Here is a 20725-nt window from a genome sequence, read left to right as displayed (position 1 = left end):
TTTGATAAGTTAAATACCAACTTTACTGATAATAATTATACTGATTATACTGATTATACTGATTATACTGATTATACTGGTTATACTGATTATACTGGTTATACTGGGGACCTTGTGTCGCCGTTATAAATTTACAAACTATATACATTTTTTATATTTTTGGTGGCTGGGGAATTAAAATTATTTTTAATTAAGCCATAACACATATCTTGTATAAACTTCATGTTTTAGTATAAAAAAAATGCAAATAAATAAATATATGTCGATCATCAGTGTAATGAGTTAAAAATAAGAAGTAAAGTTATCGTATTGAAAAGTATTCTAAGTATCAATTATTTGTTATATATATTTCTGACTCATCACTTCATATAATAAATTACGGGGGATAGGTACGAGAGTTTTTCTTTCCAAATAAATAAATGTATTGGAGTATTTGTTGCGTATAATATTTACTTACCTTTCGAAGAACCCACTGGCAGAAAACTGTATCTTGTATGACTTGAAGTACTATTGAAGTTGACTGACCAAAGTAGTGATAGGTATATTAGAATATTGTAAATGAATAAACTGGTAAATGTGATTACGGTAAATAGAATTTATTTTCACTTATAAAAATCAACATAGGTATATAAAAATTACAAATTGTTAAAAAATATTACATTGGGTGAGCTACTGGATGACTGAGCGCCGTGTCGATTGTCGTATCGGCTTTTATAAATGTTGATAGCCGCCCTTGTACTCGACTTTGCGACTTCGGACCTAACTAAATTCGTGATACTATGAATGAGTTGTTATAATATGTACTAGATAATTTATGTTTGTCGGGAGGAAGTAATGCGAAAGCAGTCTCCTCCCGGTCATCGGTTCCAAACTGAAAAAAAAAAAAAGATAATTTATGTTTATACAGCTGCAAAGATTATGATTATTTACTGTCCAAAATCTAATTAATTAAATTAGTTAATTAATAGTAATTTGTTTAATGTTTATACAGTTGTATAAATAATATTCTATTTATTTTCTTTAATCTAAAAGTATTTAATAACTAAAGATATTTTATTTTCCGATTTTATTTGTGCAGCTGTTGTATTGACATTTTATTATAATTCTAAATAATGATATATCATAATGTATATATTGACGGGGTGCCTGTTAGTGCGACGACGTCGGTTGATGGATGAGGACGGGATGGCTGAGGTGTGAGACGTGAAGGAAAAACAAAATAAATAATTGAACGCACAATTTGGGGAAAATGAGGTGGTGTTTTATTATCGTTACACTACGTAATTTTGAAAAGAAGAGAACAAAAAAAAAAACAAAAAAAAACAATTGGCGATGGAGTCAAAAAAAATGTGAAGCTGAAAATATATATTAGGCGAGTAGGTGTGTGTGGGTGCTAGGACGCGGATCACAAGACTAACGGTCTTGGGTCCGGTGCGCGGTGTCACCGGTTCGATCCGTCCGCGCGCGGTTATCGCGCATCGGTGTCGTCCGTTGTTACCTGGCGGTTGGTAAGAGAAGTAATCGGCGGATTTCCGCGTAAATGCCGTTTGGATTCAAACGGCTGTTACGCGGGACCGCGTCAATATCATTACAATACCATTAAATATATCATTGCATTCAACTAGGTAACACATATATTCTGATGCCTTTTGTAAAGCAGAGTGGTACACTGCAAATACCTTTTATAGTATAATTTTTAAAAGTTTCATGTTGGCAACAAATTTTACGCAACCATTTATCGCGGCCCATAGTTTTCTCATATTAGTATATTACCTTAAAACCATTCTTACTTTGGTTCTGCGTGGACGTGTTTGTACGATATCGTCAATATTTTTTAATATGGATCACAAAATAATTTAAAATCAAATTTTAAACAATAACCGTATATTATATGAGTTGTTAAAAGCAGAAGCTGAAGATGATGAATTACTTTTTAATTTAACAAATCAAAAAAGAAATCAAATTAGTTCTTTATTTTCAAGAAAGAAATCTGAAGGGTTTTTTGAAAAACTAATCAAAGGACATCTTTCTACTGATGACAAGAAATTTTGAGAGTTTTTTCGTCTCAATCGCCAGCAATTTGATTTTGTTTTATGATTGGTTAGAGAGTCGCTTACAAAAGAGCCATCTTTACGAGTTCCTGATCCAATAACATCAGTTGAAAAATTGGCAATTACATTAAGGCAATAATTTATAATGTAATTTTACTAGATAATTTGTTTATAAAATTGTATTGTATTAATTTGTGTTTATGTAAATTTAATGAAATAATTCTTGTTCTATTCAATGTCGATTAAGATAAATTTTATTCGCATTTAAGCGATTATATTAATAATAAAAATATATGTTGATATTGATATACACTATGACCAATATAATCACTTTGCAAATAGACCATTACCTAAATTTAATAAAATGTATTTATTTTATTTTTAGATATCTTGCAACTGGAGAATCATTCCGATCATTAGCATTTGCTTTCCGTATAACGTTTAGTTATATTAGTGTCTTAGTAAAAGGAACATTAGCAATTTTAAAACAATATTTAATGCCAATATTTTTGCCAGATCCCACCAAAGTTGATTTTAAAAGTAAGTCAGAAGAATTCATGATTAAATGGAATTTCCCTAATTGTATTCTGGCCATAGATGGAAAACACGTAAAAATACGATGTCCCAGTAATTGTGGTTCTCAATTTTATAATTATTAAGATTATTTTTCAATTGTTTTATTGGCTATGGTCGATGCGAATTATAAATTTGTAGTAATAGATGTTGGTTCGTTTGGTGGAGAAGGAGATAGTGGTATATTTTTAAAGTCAATTTTAGGGTAACAAATTCTAAATGGTTCATTCAACTTCCCAAAAGAGAGTGCTTTACCGAGGACAGATAAAGTATTACCCTACGTTTTATTGGGTGACCAAGCATTTAGACTTCATAAACACATTTTAAAACCTTATTTTCAAAAAGCTGCAAAGGCTGATGCTCAAAAAGTTATTTTTAATTATCGGTTAAGTCGAGCTAGGCGAGTAACCGAAAATGCTTTTGGACTTCTGAGTCAAGTGTTTAGAGTATATTATCAGCCAATTAACTTATCTCCAAAAACTTGTGATGACTTGATCATTGTAACTTGTTGTTTACATAATATGCTTCGGGAAGCATATTTGGAAAATACTGGCAGAGCTTACTATCAATTTGATCTAGAAAACTCAACTCAAAATAAAAACATGGTACCATTTTTAAATGAAAGTGGATTTACAAATGCAAAAGGCATTATAGTACGTGATGCTTTTAAAGAATATTTTTCAAATGAAGGAGCAGTACCATGACAGAATAGTATGTGAAATCCATTTTATAAAATTAATTAAAATCTAATTTTATGATTATAGGAATATACTTTATTATAAATATTTTTCATTATTTATATTATTATTATTATGTTTTTAATTAATAAGTACAATAATATTTTATAAGTTACCATGTTTATTTTAGTTTTAAATTCCCTCTCAATTTGTGCACCATGTTATATTTAAAATGTTTGTGACCTGTTGTAATGTTGTCAGTTAATCAGTATCTTATTTACTGCTATAGAATAATATTAGAACGTGTCATATACAACAGCCGTTTATTATTATACAATATTTTATATTCAATTATAATACAAGAAAAATGCTAGAAAATATTTTTAGAAATCAATTTTATTTTAAATGTTAGTACACCTATATTGTATGTAATCACTAATTATACTCTTTCAATTTAAAGTTGAAAAAATCAAAATTATATTTTAATACAACAAAAACTGGCATGTGCATATCAGAAATAAGAAACTAAAATAATTTAAAAATCTACTTATTATTATTCTGATTTTCTTATCGTGTGTATTATTATTATTTGTATGTTTAAATATAAATATGTGTACCAATAAGAAATTAAATGTAAACTATAAATAATTATATTGAGATAGATAAGAATAATAAATATTAAATTCTGAAACATACTAAATATAGTATAGTATAGTTCTTAGTTTAGATTATCCTGCAGTATTACAATTAAAACCCAAACAAAAATATTAAATAATACTATAATAGTGTTTTGCTTTGAGAGAATCAAATACCGAAATGAATAAACTGATAATTGATATAGCTTATACTTGGTAGTTAGTAGTTTTTACATATCTACTTAATGAAATGTTTATCTTTATATTATAGTCAATATTTTGAGAGGATTGATTTCGAGAGATCGAGAGAATCGCTCGACGAGTTATTTTTCATTCGATTGTTTTTAGTTGATACCGAGATCGAATGAATCACTCGATTAGTTTTATAGTAATCGATATAGTCGAGTGATTCAAACAATCGAGTATTTCGATTATTTTCTCTCGTTTGTTCCAATCACTATAGTGCATTTCACGAAATTAGAGACTCGATAGTGGCTCGACCAGCGGCCAAAAATTTGAATTTCAGTGTTATCCAAACTTTCGACTTGTGCGGGAAATTTGAAATTATATGTACATTTTCATAATATGTACGTATGAATTAAACATTTTTATATGTGAGTGTATTTTTGAGTTTTCATTCATAATATTAATATCGCACCACTAAATTATTCACAACCTTAATTAATAATACTAACTATAAATAATTAATACAAACAAGTATCCAATAACAATTTAAATTGTATGCATTTTTATTAGGTTTCAAAAATATTTATATAAAAAAAAGATTATAACATTTAAAAAAAAAATTATAAAATTAAAAGTCTTTGTCGTCATCTTCACTGTCACTAGTTTCGTCAGGATTTATAGTCATAATAATTGGTTCTAAAATCTCGTCCCTTAACCCTTCTTTTATATAATCCGATTTCTGCAATTGTTCGCATTGCTTGACACAACGCTTCCAATCATCGACCGTTACTGAGTCTATGACTTCGTTTACAAATTTTTCGACATCGGCAATTTTAAAAGTGGTGTTCAATTCCGCCACTTTATTTTTAATTTGAGCCCATATAAGCTCGATGGGATTATATTAACAGTGGTATGGTGGCAATCGTACAACTGTATGTCCCATTTCTAAAGCAATGCCATCAAGTTCGTACTCCTTTTCCCTAGGCGTTGCAGCTTTTACCCGTTCACGTAACTCACTCACAGTTTCAATCGACGAAATATCTATACATTTTTCTGTTAACCACTGTTGAATATCAGATTTTTTGGCGTTTGACTTCGGTAATTTATTGTTGTAGTGGAGTGGTATGACGCGTTGTCAATAACTATAATGGATGGTTCTTCCAAATGTTTCAACATTTGAATGAACCATTCTTTAAATATGGCTGAATTCATTTGGGTATGGTAGTCTACACTTGTGCCAGATTGACAACGGAACACTAATTTCGAACCTGCTACAAATCCAAACGAACTTGACCCGGCATGGCAGATAATCAAACGACTCCCTTTTCCAGTAGGCACCTTCAACCCTTCGGAGTTTTGTTCGTTCTGCCATATGTATCCACGAGTGTGGTTTTGATTTACCCAGGTCTCGTCCAAATAAACGACAGGGTGCGTATCATTATTGTGCCTTAAATTACACATTGTTCGTAAAAATTTTACTCGCATTGCCACTATATCGTTCCTCTCCATAAGAAATTTTCTACCATCGTTGCATTTCTTGTATTTGAAATGCAAGGACTTAAAAATTCGCCACATTGAAGTTTTGGATCCCTTATAATTAGTTTTTTCATGGTACTTACTCAGTAATTTAGTTGATGTCGGATATTCACGATTGTCGTAGAACTCATGAATAGTTCTCCGTACAATATCCGCATCAAAGTCGTCAATGTCCGTTGCATATTTAGCTCGCTTATATTGTTTTCGTGGAGAAGTAAATGATGGCTTTGAAGGGCCAGCTTCTGGTTCTGCACTCACCATCGATTTGAAACCTCCACTAGTAATTCTTTTTACTGTGCTAAGACTGACTCCACATGCATCCGCAGTAATTTGTTGAGGTTGGTGAAAATACTTGGCAACTTCGGTATGTGTTTGGTCTTTTGACAATTTTTTAAAATAATTGTAAACGTTAAAAATTGTTTCTTTTGTTTGCGAGTGAATATCAGCACGTACCATTTTCAAAATAAAATTACACTGTGTATTTGAAATAACGCGGGCTAATGGCAATCAGTAAAACAAACGATAATGGCACAGCTGGTTAAGATAATTAATTGTGAATCACGATTACGTCGATATACAAAATAAACATGTGCGATGTGTTGTACGTGTCAACATTATTATCATTAATCTGGTATCATTATTTTGTTATCAAAATATCCAGTGGTTTATAAAACCGTATGTAAGCATACAATAGTAGCAATATTGTATCAAGATACTCATTAATGGTGTGTCGGTAGGTATGCAGCTACGGTCCGTACAGCTGTTCAATTTTCGCGCTCTATTTAGTCCATATGTTGAGTACCCCTACCGATATTTTACCACCGGTCGCGCTACTATCGAGTCTCTAATTTCGTGAAACGCACTATAATATTCAGTCCCTTCCAATACTGGATTTATTGTTATTTTAAAATCACCACAAATTCTAACCGTATGCCACCTGGTTTTAATATTGGTACTATTGGAGTTGCCTATTTACTGTGGTCAACGGGAACTAAAATATTGCTTTTAACTAAACGATCAATTTCGGTTTCTATTTTTTCTTTTAATGTTAAAGGGATAGATCTGCGTTTGTAAAATTTAGGTACCACCCCAGCTTTGATATTTAATGACACTTCATATTTATTAAAAGTACCTATTTCATCCTTTAAAAACGTTATATTTTTTTATAATATTATCGACACTTACGTCATTTTCCATTTTGAACAAAGTAAAATATTTTATATTTTGTATGTCATTTCGATCTATTAATGGGGGACCACCATTGTCGATTACATATAAGCACATTGTAATTTTTTTATTTTGATATACTGAGTCGACAAATAGTTTTCCCATGCCCATCGGTTTAATGTCGTTGTCGACGTAATCAGAAAGCGAAATGTCATTATTTATTAATTTGATATGACTAAACCAGTTGACTGCATAATCTTTTTGAAATTGCTATGTTCACAAACTGTATCAATTTCGAAGGTTAAATTATTGTTTTCTGCTATTAAATTTACTGTAAACGGTGTAGTGATCGCTGTGCAGGACACTGCGACTTCGTACAAATTAATTATTTAAACGACATAGCACGTTCCGTGGTTGAGCTTGAGTTGTGAGAAAGGTAGGTGTCGTAAATTAAAAACACTTGTTGTTTTAATTTAAATTAAGTAAATGTTTTATTAAGTTAAACAAAATGAAACATTAAATAATAGCATAAAACAAAAGTAAAATAGCTTACTGCTGTGTAAAATTACAAGTACTGGGAATGACCGTAAACTCTCGACGATGTGGCTGTGACAAAGTCCACGACGATCAATAGTCTTACACTGGAATTAACTACCTTCTGAATAATACTAAGTCCTCTACTCGTATTTATATGAGTTCTCAATGACGTACAGGGGACTAGTATTATTAATCATTTTAATTAAGTCTATTTTAGAGTGGTATGATGATTTGCATAATTATGGAATTTATCATGTTGTTTCCGCTGATTGTGGCTAAACTTGCTATGTGCGGAAAACACGTATCTCCGGTGCTCTTTGCCCTACGTAAGCATCACCAAGTGTTTCCGCTGAGTTAATCATTAATCAATCGACGGAAAGAACATGTTTTTCTGATCTCTGGCCTATTGCTTATAATGCAGGTGTATTACATAATTAATACACATTTTCCCCATAATTTAATAATATAACCCAATATAATATAGTATAATATAGTATAACACAATGCAGGTTTATTGGGTTTACTACATTCCTCCCCTCTAAAATGAAAGTCCCTCGACTTTCCAAAAAAAACAATGTATAAAGTCATATATATAAAAAAAAAATCCTACGTTTTTAATTTTGGGTAAAATGAAAAAGTTGTCTCAGTCACTTCCTCTGGAATCGTTGCTAAAGATCTCTTACTAGGTGCTGTGGCTTCCAGCAGGTCATTGGTATTGACTTGTGTCCACTTTTCTTCGAGCTGTAGTGGTTCCTCACATGGTTTTCGCCCTGTTTTGTTTGTTACCAATTTCAACAACAATGATAATGCACAACTGATTATTAGAATAACAATAATTGTTGTTACTCCAATGACGACAACCACATACATTTTCGATTCCATTTGTTGGTATAATAACTTATGTTGTAGCTGTTCCGCAGCTTGCTCTTGCGTGATTGTAATCTCATTTAAATCGCTCATTTGGTTTGTCTTGATATGATGAAATTTCATTGTTTTGACAAACTGGTCATTTCCACTGTCGCTGCTGGCTCCTTGATTACTGATGTTGGAATGAAATCCGTATATTGTGTTCTTCCGGCAATGCGTCCGGGTATAAGGACATCTCTGTTGGCATATCCGCGACAAGTTTCGTTTAGTGCGATAATGCCTGCTCCTTCTAATATGTGATTTTTCGATTCCTTATCTTCTTCGCAAGTGACAAATACTGAATCGTTATTAGTGACATATAACCACTCATTCTTATGTCTCAATTTGTGAAAAACTGTAGTAGCCATTTCCACGTAACGTATCTCACAACTTTCTGGGACCTCCCTAGGTTCCTGCATCAGGAGTATTTCACACACAGGTCTCATACTCCTGGGGTGCAATGGATGGGTTTCGGGACATATCAGAAATTCGTGAGCAGTTTTACAAATTGTAGGGTTAAAGTTATCATATGTCGAGTAGAGTTCCTTAGATTTAGTAACAGCTAAAAAATCATGCTTAGGTCTAATATACATACATTTCTTTTTATTATCAGCAACGCATACCGGTAACGGTATTAATTTATGTAAACTTAAATCGTGCTGGTACACTAAAGGAATATTTAAAATAAATACAAGGTTATTTTTATTATAGCATACCGTCAAATCTGATAATTTTACTAAATCATAGACATTATTAATCTCTACCTCAAGTGGCATATTGGTCCCACCCACTAGCTAGAACAAGTTTCATGTCTTTAAATTGTTCCAATAAAGCCTTGTTATTTATTAAGCTCGGGTGTATTTGACCTAACCTTGCACTTTGTATAATCTCGACTAAAGTGTTTACCCTCATCATTTGTATTATCATAATTTGGTTAATGATCAAAAATTGTTTATTAATTTTATCAGCTTCTATTTTAGGCAATAAAGTATTAGATATATTTAAAAAATGCTCAAGCGTTTCATTTAAATACGTAATTCGTTGTTCGTACATTTCGTGCTTAATATTTATTACCCGTATATTTTCTTTTATAATATTTATCTGGTCAATTTGAGAATCTTTTAATTTATGAATAGAAAAATCAAATTTTTTCATACAGTCTAAATTACATAACCCATAGAGTATCTGTGCCGCCTGTGTAACGTGTTGCCAAATGCCGCGACGAGCTCGCGCTTCAACAGATCCTAACAAAAGCTCCCTACGTTCGTATACTTTCTTTTTCTTTAGTGTCGCGTGCGTTAACATTGGTTCACAGCTTGCTAGGTCCTCCCACTTGTTAAGTTCAGTACACATGGTTTTAACTTTCTCTAGACGATCCTCAAAAACGGTCTATTGTTCCCCGTAACAGGATGTATCCAGAGAAATGGCTAAATCCCATGTATTAGTTACGATTTTAATAGGTCCTAAATTCTCATAATATATTCCAGATTTTTGTCGTATTTGATTGTCTTGGTAATGTAATTGTGCCATTGCCAATTGTATTCCCAAAAGTAACCATACCATACTATAATACAATAAAGTATATCGTATAAGCAAAAAAAAACATGTTTGCAAATGCTTTATTTGAAATTCTATTCTATATATATATATATATACAAAGAAAACTCTTAACAGTATTTTATTAAATTGCTATACCGGAAATCCCTTATTATGAAATCGAACAAACACTTCGTGTATTTGACATCCGTACACGGGTCGTGTGCGTATGTCACTTTATGTTTTTTCTTGCATATTAAATTATGTGTTTCTACTAAATTTAGTAGTCTCCCTTGCTTATCATAATGGCCCAATTCGATTTCATGGATAAGTTTCCCGGTACGCAAGTCCTCTAATTGTAAATAAAACCTTCGTGTGTTTGTGGTATCATAGCACAATATGTTTAAAATCGGGTATTGGTTAATACCTAATTTAAATAATATATCCATATCACTAGACCCACTAAACAGCACGATTACACTTCTTTTATTGTCTTTTTTTATATAATTTTGTATAAAATTAGTATTTAATGTATTCTTTGAAGTTTTTAAACTTAACGTAAATTGTTTTAGACACGCATCTCTTATTTCGGGCTTCTTAGTAAATATCCGGTGAATTTCTTTTATAGCTCTCCTCATTTCTTGGTCACTCATAGGTCTGACCTCCTCGTGTGCTAGGAGTAAATACAACGGTCTACCCTCCAACTTTGTTGTTTTGAAACGGTCCAAGCTATTAGATATTGCCCCGGATATTAAGACTTTACAGTAGCGATCTACTGGTGAAAACTCGAAATCCATAATGACAAATTTATGCGTCTCTTCTCTATTTAGTAAAAAAAAATTATTTCCTATTTAATACTTTTATCGTTAATAAAAACAAACTACATTCTTTTCTACTATTTCCTATACTATGTAATAACTAAACTATAACGATTAAAAAAAAAATAATTATTAATTCATACTACATTAGAGTTCCGTCTCGTGGAATAATTTTGCATTATTCTTATGTATGCGGTAACCCTTTCGACCTTTATTAATCGTTATGTTTTCGTTATCATGTATTTCAATTACTTCGTACGGCCAGGTCCAATTCCGGCTTAACGTATTTCTTTTATTGTGCTCTTTTATTAGGACTTTGTCCCCTATATTTACATTAATATTATTAATTGTCTTATCATAATATTTCTTATTGGTTTCTTTCTTCGTAATTAGATTGTTTCGCGCGATCTTATGTGCTTCCTGCATCATACGTTTTAGGTCTAACACATAATTGTCATAATTATATTGAGCTTCCGGTTCTCTATAAAATGCAGACGGGATGTTGGGTTTATGCCCAAAAACTAACTCATACGGTTTATACGCGGTCGATGTGTGCACGGTAGTATTATAACAGAACATCGCGTAAATGAGTAGGCGGTCCCAATTATTATCGCTATCGACAAAACTACGTAAATAAGTTTTCAACGTCTTATGCGATCGCTCCAAAAACCCATTTGTTTGCGGATGCCACGGCGTTGTCTTTGACTTCTCTATGTCCAATAATTTACACATGTTTTTGAAAATGTCTGATAGGAAATTTGTACCGCAATCGGTAAGTATTGAATTGGGTATACCGTAAATGCATACGAAATTCTCTACGAATGCTTGTGCAACTGTGAACGCGTCTGTTGTGGCTATTGCGATTGCTAGAGCATAACGTGACAACTCGTCTTGTAGTGTTAAAATATAAACATTCCCCCCTACTGTAGGTGGAAGTGGTCCTACTATATCTAAACAGATGCGCTCAAATGTTTTTGTGACCGTTGACGTAATCAGCATATGCTGTTTGGTTTTTAAATGTGATTTATTTTTCTGACAAATGTCACATTTCTTAATATATCGCTTAACATCTTTTTTCAAATTTTTCCAACTATAATTCATTTGCAATCTTTTCATGGTACGCGACACTCCCGAGTGCCCCCCTAATGGTGTATCGTGGTATTCATATATTAACTTTTCCCTTTCCTCCGCTGTCCAGCTTTGTTCGGTATAAATAGAAATGCCTATGTCGGTTTCTTTAAACACGTATCTGAACATGGTACGAATTTTTTCAAAACTGGTGAGTGTGGTTACCCCTTCTAATCGAATAGTCGAGAACTGCGTGATTTGTTTGTCGATACAAAACTCTTTGATTTCTATAAGTGCTTTTAAAAATGCTTCCGCAGTTAATTCATTTAAATAATTATCTTTCAATTTGTAGAAAATTATTAATCGACTATTATTATCAGTTATCATATAAAATTTATTTTCGTCCGTAAATTTAATTTGTGTTGTTATCGCGTTTTTCGACATAAAAGCTCGTATACCGTCATGCGTAATTACTAGATCATTGGGAATAGGTAATAATATATTTTCGCTTATCGCTGCATTCCTTATACTGTTAGGCATTTCTATAATTTTAGCTTTTAATATCGGTTTCTCGGTTGCTTTAATAAATGACGCATATTCATTTTGTGTTGTATCGTCCGTTATCACATGTATACGTGATAAACAGTCAGCGTTAGCGTGTAGGGACCCGGCTCGGTAAACAATCTCGTAATCATATTCCTCCAGCTGTAATCGCCACCTCATTAATTGGGATGATGCGTCCTTAATGTTAAACAGATACGTAAGCGGACGATGGTCAGTTATGATTCGAAATTTTTGTCCATATAAGTATGGCCGGAAATATTTTACGGCCCATACGATGGCTAACAACTCTTTTTGAATTACGCTGTAGTTAATTTCAGGTAAATTTTATTCATAAAATGTTTTAGATTTATTTCATACTTCTAGGGCATCTTGTTTGATACGTCTAGTCATCAAATACCTATATCCAACTTTCTCAGAAAGATATTTTATAAGTTCTAAAGCATATGTTTGTCTTATAGTTGTGAGGGCAAAAACTATTTAGTCAAATTCAACCAAATAAGTTTGTTGATTTTTATTTTTATCCGATGTGACTATAGATGCAGGTCCATCGTATAATATTGTAAACTCATGGGTATCACAATTATATACATTTAAATCCCATATATAACTTCTCCTTTGTATGTATCTATGCCATATTGGTCAGTTAGCTTAAATGAAGTGCCCGTTGGGAGTATTAGAATACTGTCTTTGCTATTTACTATTGCCATCCCAGTGATCAGAAATATTTTAAAGTGAGTTTGTACAATAACATCTTGCCACGTACCTTTGTCTGAAGTGAATGTTGTACCTTTGCAATTACCATGTATGTCAACGAATCCAGCTATTGTGGTAGAAAAAAGTCTTGTTTCGTTTATTTTTAATTCTGTGATCATGCCGTCAAGTGGAAGCGGGTAGACTAACCTTTGGTGAATTTTCGAACAACGTGAGCTGCCTAGTTCTGAAATTTCTGTGAAGTAGCCACCTTCTACCATTTGAGCATCTTCTAGTACCGAGCACCGCGTTATTAAATAGTATAATAGTTTATTATTGAACATGATTTATAAGGTATTGATTAAGTGTCTGTTTTTTGTAATAACTAAACACTCTGAATAGGTCTGATATCGATTGCGGTTGGATGGTCACAAAAATCTACATTCAAACTATTGAAAGCCGTTATGTTTATTTTAGGTCCATTACAGTCATATGCAATGAATCCTAGTGTTTGTTGTATGAGTGAGAAGGTATTATTGTTGAAAAGTACATCTTGATACAGCTAGGTGGCTGATGGTCCAGTACTAGGAACTTTTTTCGTCAGTTGGAGATTTAATATTTATCAAATCATCATCTTGTTTTACCGTAATAGTATTTATGATATCAGTTTCAATTTTTTCATTTTTTAGCAAACTTTCAATATTATCCAAATATGAAATATTCTAAAACAAAAAAATAAATAAATAAATTTATTTAAATTTTTTTTTCTTTACTTTACTGTAAATGTTTTATTTTATTTACTTTTTTAACCATTGTTTTGTTCTTATTTGATTTTACTTGTTTTTTATTTTTATTACGTATGTTTTGTTTTTTCACTGATTTAACTGATTTAACCTTATCATTCATACTCTCATTGTTATAATCGTTCTGAAATAAAATAAAATTTGGTAACTAAAAATCTAGTAAAAATATATACGCTACACCTATTTATTTATATCTTTAAGTATAATATCGAACAAACATAGTTCAGTATTATAAAAAATAAAAAATATTGTATTTAGTCATCTTCAAAATATAACTAATAAATATAAATTATATAAAAAACATATTGTTTTGTACTTACATCATCTGAAATAATAAAAATATAAATATGTAATTTGAGAAAGCCACAAATGATTACACTTATAAATTGGTTTAGTCTTTCATTTACCAAGGTTATTTGTGATTGTGAGTGAGTATATATTTTTATTATAAAACTTAATCGATATAATATTATATTTTATACAAACATACCATTTTTATCACGTCCGACCGGATCCGGTACAACATTCACGTGCCCGGTGACGTCTTCCGAATATATTTTGTGAAAGGTCGACGCCGTAACCGGAAACTGACTCGACATGCTTGTGGTAAATGCTGATTTTAACGACTTCATTTTTTGGATTACTCCTTAAAACTCATTATAATCGCAAATATCTTTCATGTACACAGCGTGCCCGTTGTCGTCTAATAATTCAGCGTCAAAAAATATATTATATTGTTTGTTGAACGCCGATTTGTAAACGTCTCCGGATACCGTTGCGTAATCACTCTTAAGTGAAAATTACTCTTTTCTTTTCTTCTGCTGTATAAACTAATAATTTACTTAGCGCGAAATTGGTTTCACAATTTGTTTGAACAATTTTATGTTCCTCAAAATGAGCACACACACTATTGGTTGTCTCCATCAAATTGTTAATTACTTTTGTTCGTTGGCGAAATGATGATATATCATAAAAAGCCACTAGATCCCATTTTGTTGTCATAAATTTTATTGGACCCTGGTTTTTGAAAAATAAACCGGAATGCGATATGATTCTCTCGTCAGCATATCTTTCAATGCCGTAAATGGAACAACATGCAACCAATAATACAACTGTTATTCTGAAAATAGTGTATATTGTAGATACGTTATGATAATAAAATAAAATTAGATATTTTTCTTAATATATATTATAATATATTTATTATCGTTTTTTTTTTTTTTTTTTTTTATAAATAACTTATGATATTAATTTGTTTTTTATTACATACACGAAACAATTTATCGAATAAACATTTAGTTATGGTCACGTCGGTACAAGGGCTGTGCGCGTATGTTATCGCGTGATTTTTATTACATATTTGATTATGTGTTTCTGTTAAATTTAGTAACCTTCCTTTTTTTTCGACGTGCCCTATTTCTTCTGAAACAATTACTTGTTTTGTTCTTATGTTTTTGAGTTGTATATAAAAAAAATGATTATTCATTACATCATAACTACTTATTTCTAACATTGGATAATTTCCTAGACCTAATCGTTCCATTATTTCTTTGTCCGTACTTCCATTCCAAAATACAATAATTGGTTTAATTGTATTCTTTTCTAAATATCATTTAATGTATTTAATGTTAAGATTGCTGTTTCTCGTATTTATGCTGTCTCGCATTTGTCTTAATACCGAACATGGGATTTAGACTAATAATTAGGAGTTAAAGATAATTATATTTCCAAAAACAATTTCAAGAGACAATGAAAATAAGAAAAAATTATAAATGTTGGAAGAATTAATATCTAATTATTTTCCAATAACAACATACCTGATAAACGAGTTTACTAAATAATAATAATAATGATATAACTATGACTACTTATAACAATAAAAAAAAAACATTAGAGGACCCCACACCTGACACCAAATTTTATGTAGTAACCAATGATGGTTGCTGCACGCCTCTTTTACGACGAATGCACGTTCCGTCGTAGGTTGGACAGATGAGGTATATAAGTTAAACAATAGATTAATAAGATAATTAAGATGTTTATTAACTTGTTAAACAATAAATGAAAAAGCTTTCGATAGCGTAAGCACAAGTACTAAACTACCGGAGAGCAAGTGACAACACTGACTAAGTCTAACTGACTCTTAACTAACTCTAATTAAATCTATGATGAGGACTCATATTTATATGGAACATGCCGTGATGGAGGAGAGGATGATCTACGTCTATGAAATAACGTGATGTGTCTAATCCAATCAGGAGACAGCATCAGTGGTCCGACTCAGTGGCGTGATATAGTTCTAGGCCACTGGACTTTAGAACTACGTTTTTATGTTGAAAACGTCGGTTTACTACACCCGTATGGCAGCTTCTTTAGTTAGATTATCCAAATTCACAATACGGCTATTTTGCATAACCTGGTTAATTGGCAGAACATTCATTATTGATTTCATACCTTGTATATGTTGTTTCGAGTTGAAATGTTTCCGTACGGCTGAAATATCTCCTGTATGATCCTCTTGGCAAACTTCACAATGGTAAAATGTCGAACCTTTTTTAGTTTCAGTCAACCAAGATTTAAACTCTGGTAATTTCAGCCAACTAGCACAAAATTTATGCTGGTATGATTTTTTTCTCCGTTTTGCCATGTGAGGTTGTTGTAGTTCTCTATCTGTGTCATTACTGTCATCACTTGACATATATATAAACAACTAGAAAAAACAATGTTAAACTTTTAATAATTTAAACATGTATTTAGTAATATAAATTAGTATAACTATAACATTTACTTACCAGTAGGTACTTATTATTGAATAGTTAAAAATACACTAAAGTCTAAACATAGTACTAGTCCACAAACGCAACTATAGTATGAACCATAGACAAGTATACAACAAATGTAGGTATGAATAACAACAAAATACAAATTTAATGTAGATTTAATTAATGTATAATATTATAATAATATAGTAGTCCATATCCATATGGCCATATCACTAGATCCATAAATTAATACATACATAAATTTATTTTAACATTTTTCGTGTACACAGTACATTGTTATCAAATATCAGATCAGATCAATATAAAATATAAATAAATCTGTGGAATCACAACAAATACTGTAAATGATAAAAAAATAAATGTATATGTAAATCATTTACAGTATTTGATATTTTGATCACAATTCACAATGGAGTCGTCTAAAATATTAGTAAGTACCTTAAAATATTTACTTATTATAATCAATTATTACTATTTTGTTGTCCACTCAATACAATATACTACATAGGTATTAGGTACACACAATTTCATTTATGATACAATACAAAACAATGCAAAAAAAAACTTCATATTTAATCTTAATGGTATCTTGAAGTGGATTTCCATGTCATCTAGCATTAAATATTACTTAGAAAAATTGATATGTAAATTCATGAAACCTCGATAATCAACAATATTATTGATCCCAGGAATTTGACTAAGTGCAATGTTGAATGTTATAGGGTATTCTATGCAGAAAGTGCAATCATTTGATGGGTTTGAATGACAAAAATCACATATGTTCAGAAAGTAACTAAAAATTATAAATATATATATGATGGCGGTTTGGAATTTTTTCACTTTTAAATATAGTATTTTATACCAATTAATATTATATTTTTTTAGCTCAGCCTAAAAAATATACATTCCAAAAAATTCAGACCAAAGATGCAAGTGAATCATCAAATACAATATCTTCAAAACCATGTATAATATCTGACTTTATGGCTGAAATTGAACAAGAAGAACACAGCTATACAAGCATCTCAGAAAACATTGATGACGATGATAATGAATTTTATACAAATCTCATTAGTGCAATACATGAACGTAATCCATTATGGGATCATCATCTGCCAATGTCAAATCGTTATGAGCCAATAAAACAGGCGTTATGGAATGAAATTTATGTCGCACTGAATGGTTAGTTTTAATTCATCTACAATCTATAATCTAATACTTTATTATAATTTTGATATGAATATTAAATATATCTAGGTATATATCCAATAGAAGTATTGAAGAAAAAATGGAAATATTTAAGAGAGAAATATGTAAGGGAAAAAAAAAACCGGCAAGTGGTGCTGCAGGAGGGAAAAAAAAAAGTTTGGTGCCATATGCAGTCATTGCATTTTTTAAATGATGTCATTACTAGCAATAATAAGTAAGATAATATAATAATGAATACTCAAAGGGAAAATTAATTTTTTCTTATATTTTTATGTAATTGTCAAATGTGAATAACTTAATTTTTTATTAATAGAATTACAAGCAATATTCCATCGTCAATTGAGAAGATCTCACATTTTGACAAAGAAGACAACATTGAACAGAGAACTAAGCCTACTAAAAGTAATTAACACTTATATTTATTAGGTATAACAATTACCAACTATGAATTTATGTAATGAATTTTAAATTTTAAATCTTAAATTGTCAACTTATTTTATTATTTTATGTAGTTCTGATTAATATTTGTGTTTAGGATCAAAGAACGATACTTTTGAAGATTCGATTTTGAGGGAATTACGTGAGTCTAGACCTGTTACTCCATCTACCAATTACTCTGCCGAAGAAAACGCCGACCTGCATTTCAGTAAATACTTAGCCTCACTGATGAAGGACATTCCAAAAAAAAAAAATTGGCTTTGCAATCAAATTGTATTTGCCAGGTAATGAATAGTTTGGAAGACTGAACACTAAACATTTTGTTTAATGTCTATACCTACTAGGTATTTATTATTATTATTTTTTATATAATTTATATTGTACTGAGAAGTTAAACAAATTCAACTTTGTATTTTTGTTTTAATTTTATTAATTGTGCTATATTTAAGTATTACCAGAAAGAGACTGTATCATTATTATTTGTTTTTTAATAATTCTACAAATTCAATTTTGTAGTTCTGTTTTTATTTTATAATATTTTATTAATTGTGCTATATTTAAGTATTACCAGAAAGAGACTGTATCATTATTATTTGTTTTTTAATAATTCTACAAATTTAATTTTGTAATTGTTATGTTTATGATTTTATAATAAATGTTTCAAATAGTTATAAATTAAATAATTTTTCATATTGGAATGAAGTCGCACCTTCAGCTGAAAAATAATCTTTAAGTTTGTCTCGTATTATTTTAGCATCTGCTGTATATGTATTAGTTCCTAATCGATTGACTGGTCCTAAAGCTCCCATTTCCTGTGTTTTCCACTGATAGCTTTGTTCTGTGTCCAAAGTTCCACTATAATTCCGTACACCTATGATGATACATTTAGGTCAAAAAATAATCAAATAGTACTGAGTATTTTTTATAAGTACCAGCATTGTTTTCAGACAGTTTTATAAAATTATGCAGTACAACTGCAGCTTTTGTAATTGCATTTACAGTTTTTTCTCCAGCAATTATAGGTTTTCTAAAAATCCGCCATTTTGAGGCCATTAATCCAAAAGTGTTTTCAATAGTCCGTCTACCTCTGGAAAGCCTGTGTAGAAAAAATGTTTAGGTTACAATCATTAGAATATTTTAAAATTATTTAATTCATAAGACAAACCTATAGTTAAAAACGGATTCCTTTAATGGTAGTTTTCGTTTACCTCTTCCTGGGTAAGGGCGCATAAGATTTGGAAGTAATGGAAACGCTTCATCACCAAGAGCATAATATGGAATTGGACCACTGTCTTTATGTATTTCTTTGGCAGCCGGAAAACTTAAACCATTATGCATGAAACCCTTGCCCATTTCAGAGTTTGAGAAAACTCCACCATCACTGCATCTCCCAGCTGCACCAATGTCGACTAATATAAAATTATAACTGGCGTCACACATTGCTAACAGTATAATACTATGGGACCCTTTGTAGTTAAAGTGTTTAGATCCACTGTTAGTAAATGCCTATACAATTATTAAAAATGTAATTTTTATTTATTCAAATAAAATATACTATTTAAAAAAGTTAATAATTATTATTACCTGGTGTATAATATGTTTACCGTCAATACTGCCAATACAATTTGGCACTTGCCATAAGTTCTCAAAATCAACAGCTAATTGTGCCCATTTAACAGTATCTGGTACAGCTAATACCTATCATTGGAAGTTATAAAAATAATGGCTGTAATTCACTATATATAATGATCATGTACATAGTATAACCAGAACACAACATACTTTTTGATTAAATGTATCCCATAAAACTTCACAACATTGCAAAATTAATTTTGATACAGTAGCTTTTCCTATACGAAAACCGTATGTAATCGACATCATCGATTCACCAGATGCAAGATACCTGTATACAGGTTATATTATTATAATAATCACAAATTACAATACTTAATAAACTAAATAAATAGAAAGTAATGAATTATTATTAGGTTATATTACCGCAAAGTTGCAGTTAGGATTTCTCCAACTGATATTATATCAGGTCGACTTGGGAAACGCTTTATTTTGGGTCCGACTAGGCACACTAACTCCTCAAATGTACTGGCAGACATTCTAATAAAGTTTTGGTATTGTTCAAAATTTGTCAGTTGAAGTCCACTAGTTAAACAATGATAATGTCCGTGTACTCTTCTTTCTGTTAAAAATGGTTGAACATGCCATTTGGGTTTTGATCTAGTAAATCATAATTTAATATTAAAGAACAGTATATAGGTGTATAAATAAAAGATTATATTACCTCTGATTTTTCTTTTTTTTGTGTGAAATGGCTAAATATACAAGTAACACTTTTCTTTGATGAATCTCATTATAATAATTATACCATTGAAGTTCTTGATTTTCCATCATATTTTTAAAATTTAACAATTTAAGCAGTTTACGATAAAATAAATACAAATATGTAGTATGCAACAAAACTTAGTAAAATATAGAATAAAATATTAGCACAAAATACAAATCAAATTAATCACAATCATAATCATAATCATAT

The 20725-nt window shown here is 30.7% G+C and overlaps 1 protein-coding gene and 2 pseudogenes across 1 annotated transcript; 2 read left to right on the top strand and 1 right to left on the bottom strand.

The window, feature by feature from the left end:
- The first annotated feature begins 1878 nt into the window (after positions 1-1878).
- Positions 1879-8126, top strand: LOC126549857 (uncharacterized; annotated as a pseudogene).
- Positions 8127-16799: 8673 nt separating this feature from the next.
- Positions 16800-18532, top strand: LOC126550484 (uncharacterized; annotated as a pseudogene).
- A 331-nt stretch (positions 18533-18863) lies between these two features.
- On the bottom strand, positions 18864-20706 carry LOC126550483 (uncharacterized; the record flags this gene model as incomplete). The annotated part of the gene is made up of 7 exons (XM_050202175.1): positions 20474-20706; positions 20176-20409; positions 19960-20080; positions 19762-19875; positions 19343-19683; positions 19110-19273; positions 18864-19048 (listed from the first exon to the last, which is right to left on the bottom strand). Coding segments are annotated over exons 1-7 (1269 nt in total), but the record flags the coding sequence as incomplete, so codon positions are not given.
- Between the last annotated feature and the right edge of the window lie 19 nt (positions 20707-20725).

This window comes from Aphis gossypii, chromosome 2, assembly GCF_020184175.1.
Source record: "Aphis gossypii isolate Hap1 chromosome 2, ASM2018417v2, whole genome shotgun sequence".
NCBI lineage: Eukaryota > Metazoa > Arthropoda > Insecta > Hemiptera > Aphididae > Aphis > Aphis gossypii.
Note: the sequence above shows the minus strand (reverse complement) of the source record. Positions and strands in the feature narration are given on the sequence as shown.